We start from the raw sequence: 6162 nt of genomic DNA on the forward strand, positions 1-6162 counted from the left end.
AGTCAGTAGATAAAGTTAGGTGGAATGTTTTAGGCAAAAATACAGTGTGAGCAAAATTCAAATGTAGACCACTAGATCTATTGGGAGGAATATTGAGTAATCTGTTTTAGCTCAGATATAGAGAATACGTAATAAAGTAGTTATGGAAGGTAAAGAGGAAGTATACATTTTACCATGTTATGGCAAGTATTGAATGTCAGAAATGAAATAATTTTTTCTCGGTTGAACAGGCCATGAGGAGCCAGAAAAGTTTTTGAGATATGAAGTCGTAGGTAGAGTGCTGCTTTTTAGGAAGATTAATTTGGCTACAGTGTAAAATGGGTGAGAAAGAAGGGAACCATTCATAACAAAAACCGATTCACACAAATAATCTGTAACCAAAGGCAGGGGGCTACTTTCACTGCCCCAAGGCTCAGACAAAGCCTCTTAATACACTTGAGAACAAAGCATAGACATTAAAATGTACACATTGGCCATTCTGTGAGATAAAATACTAGATAAGTGCTTCAGTCATTTGTGTGTAATAACAATAATGAAAGCTAACATCTATTAAATATTTCCTATGTCCTAGGCACTATGTTAAGCACTTTACGTCTACCACTCATCATTTATTATTTAAATAAAGTCCCCATTTTATAGGTGAGGAAACCAAGGCACAGAGAGTAAATAACTTGCCCAAAGTGTGTCAGTGTGCAAAAACAATCTCATGAACTCTGTTCTATCATTCTTAGATGCTTTTTGATGCAGGAGATTTTGAGATATGTGTATGTGTATATGTGTGTATACACATATATGCATGTGCTTACATAATATATAATTGAAATGATAACTAAAATTGGAGGAATAAATAAATGCTTAATAAATAATACCAGCATCAAGTACTTAGAACGGAAAGACCATTATTAAACTGAAGATAGATTTTATATTTGCTCAGTTGTGTCACCCTACTTCCATCTTTTTATAAGGTACTCACCTGTGATAAATAAATAAGAATCACCTGTTAAAAATACAAAAGTCCTGGGCTCAATTTATATTCCTCGGAGAAAAGCCCAATAATCTGTGTATTTAAGAATTGACCCAAGGATTCTTATCCTTATCCTCATGGAATTTTGAGAGACTTGAGACTAAATCAAGTTAGCTGTGCTTCAGAATCAACTTGGGAACTTTTAACAATACCAAGCTCTGACCTCCCTCTCCACCCCAATTAAAAAATCAAGAGTTCTACTCTTTTGTGTTTTTATTTATTTGCCAACTTAAGCTTCTCTTTCAAATGCTCAAAAATATCTCTAGTCAATGGTTTAATGATTTGTCCATATGTGCCATGTATTTTCTAGTGACAGTGATGAACCTCTCGAAACTCTTTCTGATAATGAAGTAAACATCTCTATCCCAGTAAAATATGAAGTTGGACTACAGTTTTACAGGTAGGAGGGAACTGCATTTTTATGTTGATGCCTTTCTACTAACCGAAGGGTTCTCAAAGTGTGGTCTCTGATCCCCAGCCAAGGGCATCGAGATTCACCTATGAACTAGAGAGACCAATTCTTAGGCCTTACCTCATATCTACTAATCAGAAACTCTCAGGGTGGGGCCCAGAAATCTATGTTAAATAAGCCTTCTAAAATTTGAAAACCAGCACACTAAATTATCTAAAATGTGAGGTGCTAATAATACAGAATTGCATTAGCAATCCAGTCAAATCCTAAGTGAAAGCTGAAGACCCAGAAGGCCTTCACAAAAGGCAATGTTCTTAGAGGTCACCAACATATCTCTTGGCTTTTCTTTTCATTGTGTGGGATCTGATTAGCCTGTCCATTCCGGACATACAAAATTAAATAATTTGTCATTGATAAGAGCTGTTTATTTCTTCCAGTTTTCATAAATCATTCTTTCTCCTAAAAACTTCCAATCTATCTAAACGCCAACTATGTTGGCAAACTTTCCCACTATAAATTCCTTTGTTTAAGCAGGACTCCAAGCTTTGGCTTAATTAATATGTGCAATGTATATAAAAAGTATAAGAATCAGTGTCAAGTTTAGTCTAAATTTGTCTTATCATTTTATTAATTCATTTTATATAGCATTTTCCTTTTACTTATAACAGATTACAAAAATGAAAAGATTATAGGATATATACATAGATTTTGCTTATATTTCTTAGCCTTTAAATTCTTCTGGCTATTTTCTGTTTTGCTGTATCCACTTCTCTTAGTATTCTGACTTTTCCCATGATTTTTCGTTTATTTAAAATCAAATTTGGAAAATACTTACAAATATTTTTTTATTGCCTTTTCTTAACTGAAGTGCTGCTTAAAAGTGTGTTTATATTATATTTCATTCTACCAAGTTCGTCTAAAGAACAAGAAGTTGTATAGAAAAGATCGAATGTTTAAGTTTAGCCGTAAATATAGAACTTAAAAAACAGTGAAAAGGTAACTATTTTTAAAAATTTATCTAATTTAGCACTATTAAAAATCCAAGTTTTAGCTGACTATTCACTAAATGTAAGCGATATTAGTGAATTCATGGAAACTTTTCACTTGATAGCAATGAAATTTTTTTAAAAAACCTAAACATATTTCAGCATTTTAAGGCCATATAAGTGTCAGTGACTATTGAACAAAATGTGTAATCCTTCTCATCTTCCTCAAAGTTAATTTTAGGTATCAGAGTACAAGAATTTGCCTCTGATTTGAAATATCTATAACTACTTTTTATGGAGTAACCTGGTATGAAGAAAGAAAAAGAACGAGGCCAAATAAAAGTTAAATTTTATTGTGTTTTGTTTTCTTTTTCCGATTCTTTTAAGCTCTGCAAGTGAACACCATATTTCAATTGCAGCTAATGAGACAGTTCCTGAAGTTATTAATTCTACTGAGGACATTGGAAATGAAATTAATATCTTCTACTTGGTAAGAAATTACCTATAAATAACTACTATAAGGAGTTATTTATAAATTTATAAATTAAAGTATTAACAGACATGTAGAAACATCTTGGTTCAATAGTTAGCTCTAAATTCCAGCATATTTTTCTTTATAATTTCACTATTTTGAAATAATTTTATTTAAATTGATAATTATATTTGAAGCAATTTTAAAGACCTCGCTCTCTAATTTCCTCACAATAAGACACAATTAATTTGAATGATTTCTTAGAAAAAATTATCTATGGAACCAAATAGATATTACCTATAAACCTATAGACTTTATATACATTATTTTTCAGTACGACGGAGAAAAGCAGTTTTTTAAAAAATAATTATGACTATTTCAGAAATCAATTATTTAAAATTGTCTCAGTAATATCTTCCTTTACTCAACAAGTCAATTTGTATCTCCTGATCATCACTACCTTTTATATGTATTACACTATAACTTATGTTCCCACTACCACCTCCTTAAGTAATGTTTTTCATCACAACATTATTCTTTTGGATTCATACATAATGAACTTTTCCTACCCACTGTAACAAACAACTATGGAATTGAGCCAGACTTTCATTTTAGGTAATGCCTACTGACAGTCTCAAGTTAATATTTCTCAAGTAAAAGAGGGTCCAGTTCAACTGATGGATTTAAATATATATTCAAAAGTATGAAATAATGCAAAATTATTATAGGTGAAATGGTCTCAACTCCTTTGGGAATTGCCAAAAGTAAAACGGAAGTTCTCTTACAAAGTAAAATAAATATATACTCTAAAGATGTATTTCATTGTTTTTATTTGTGCCTTTTGCTGAAATTCCTGTGACAATCTGTACCCTGGAAATTAGCATAAATGCCGCTCACTCTACTACTGAGATAGATTTTTGGAATTCAGACTACCAGGTTTTTCTAGCCCCATTCACTTGTCTGGATTAGAAAATTCAGCAAACACGAGAAAGTAAAGAAAGAAGGGAGAGAGGGGAGAGGAGGAAAGGAGGGGAGGAAGGAAAGAAGGTATAAAGGAAAGGACTTTGAATGTTGTAGATCTTCATGTATTGTCACTTATCAGAGTCCAGACTTGAAACAGGTACTCCCAAAATATTATAAATAATATTGAAATAAATAACATTGTTAATAATACCCCTGAACATAAATATTTTATATATCTGATTATTTTGGTGGGGTAAAATCTAAAATTAGAGTAATGGAACTTTTTAAAATATAAACTTCTTTTTGGTGAGACCCAGTAACTTTACTGCTAGAAATTTACCACAGAAAATTATTGGTGATACAAAGATATATGTTCAGAGATGTTCTTAACAATGTTATTTATAGTAGTTTAAAAATTAAAACCTGGGCAAAATCTAAATGCTTAACAACATGAAATTGCTGAAATAAATTGTGATATAGTTATTCAATAGAAAGACAGCTATTGTAATAGTTCAGAGGGCCCATTATGAAAAAAAAATCCTAATTCTATTATTTACCAACTCTGTGATCTTGGAAGTTCTTTATTCTCATTCTAACCTTGTTTCCTCATAGATAAAACAGGAATAATAAGAGAATCTAACTCCTAGGGCTGTTAGCAGGGTAAAGCAATAATGTAAGCAAAAAAATTAACAATGTCTGGAACATAACCAGTAATAAATATTGATGTTGTGGTTGTTATTAAATGGTTAATCAAAGTCATATCCCCAAATCTCTAAATTTACAGGAAAATGCCATGACATAATAAATTTTGCAAATGAGATACCAAGTTTTGTATTTTATAATATTAACTTTATGAGATATGCATATATTCAAATGATAAAGATAGGTAACTTGTGCACTAAAATTTTACCAATGTAGCAGAATTCTAGGAAACTTATTTTTGGTTTATTTTTAATATTTTCCACTGTTTCTATGAGGAACATTGTCTGTATAAGAAAAAAATAAATGTTAATTACAGAACACATGATTTCTGACTAAGATCAGCAAAGACTCACCATTGGTGGCATAAAGTGATACTGAGTGAGAATTTTAGGTGAGTGGATAAAAACAGATGGGGATTGAGATGGAAGTTAACCTGACTCTTATCAGACTGAATTATCAACAGCCAGTGACATAATAACCTTAGCTGGGGATAGAATTGTAAATAGAAGCAAATGGAAATCTGGTTTCCCTGTACAGTGTTGGCATATGCTATCAGGCCGGGGCGAGAAATCATTTGTGGGCTTAGAGAGTTAAAGCAAACTGGGTTGAGGCAAACAAAAATATGCTCACTTGTTCTGAGTGCATCAGGTAAATGTTCTCCCTCCTTTGCACCTCCTGAAAGACTGAAATATTGTAAAGGATGATGATGAGCATGGTAAATTGACAAAGAAAAAAATTTTTTTAATTCTGACTTTCCTTGAATCTCAGTCCTATATTGGGAGTGGGTGGAGGATAAAGGAACAATATATGATTGTGGCTGATGCACATGATCATTGAACATCCTTATTTTGGGATTCAAAATATTACACAACTGAGCAGTTAGGAACTGTATGTCCTACAAGATGGAAAGGATGCTATTGAAAGAGGAAGAAATGATTACATTTCAATTGTTTTTCTGTAGATTAGAAAAAGTGGACATTTTCCAATGCCAGAACTGAAGCTGTCAATTTCATTTCCCAACTTGACATCAGATGGTTATCCTGTGCTGTACCCAACTGGATGGTCATCTTCCGATGTAAGTCATGGTACCCTGGAATTATGTCATCACTGTTATCTTTTTCAGTGTGTATTTAAAGCCTTCTGTTCTGCATGCCACTTGTGATAAAGAGCTTTACCAAAGTAACATAGAGAGGCATTTAGAAAAATTTTAAAGTAATAATAACTTCCACTCATTATTCAGTAGAAGCATCAGTTCCCTACAGCTGCTGTGGTAACAAATTAGCCCAAACTGGGTGGCTAAAAACAATAGAAATTTATTTTCTCACAGTTCTGGGGGCCGAAAGTCTAAAATCAAGATGTCGACAATGTCGATTCCCTCTGGAGGCTTGAAGGGAGGATCCCTAACATGCCTCCCTCCTAGCTTCTTGTGGCTGCTGTCAACTCTTGGTGTTCCTTAGCTTGTGGCAGCAGAACTCCAGTTTCTGCTGATGTCTTCACAGGACCATCTTTCTTGTGTTTCTGTGGCTTCTTTTCTGTCTTATAAGTATGCTCATCAGTGGATTTAAAGTACACCCTATATCCAGAATGATTTCATCTGGAGATC

The 6162-nt window shown here is 32.8% G+C and overlaps 1 protein-coding gene across 1 annotated transcript in view; it reads left to right on the plus strand.

Moving 5' to 3' along the window:
• Nucleotides 1–6162, plus strand: part of ITGA1 (integrin subunit alpha 1) — a 153926-nt gene that overhangs the window by 132319 nt on the left and 15445 nt on the right. Inside the window, exons 20-22 of the mRNA XM_023525132.1 lie at nt 1306–1424; nt 2810–2912; nt 5521–5634. Coding sequence (XP_023380900.1) covers nt 1306–1424; nt 2810–2912; nt 5521–5634 — 336 coding nt within the window. The remainder of the gene's footprint in view (nt 1–1305; nt 1425–2809; nt 2913–5520; nt 5635–6162) is intronic.

This window comes from Pteropus vampyrus, unplaced genomic scaffold, assembly GCF_000151845.1.
Source record: "Pteropus vampyrus isolate Shadow unplaced genomic scaffold, Pvam_2.0 Scaffold531, whole genome shotgun sequence".
Lineage (NCBI taxonomy): Eukaryota > Metazoa > Chordata > Mammalia > Chiroptera > Pteropodidae > Pteropus > Pteropus vampyrus.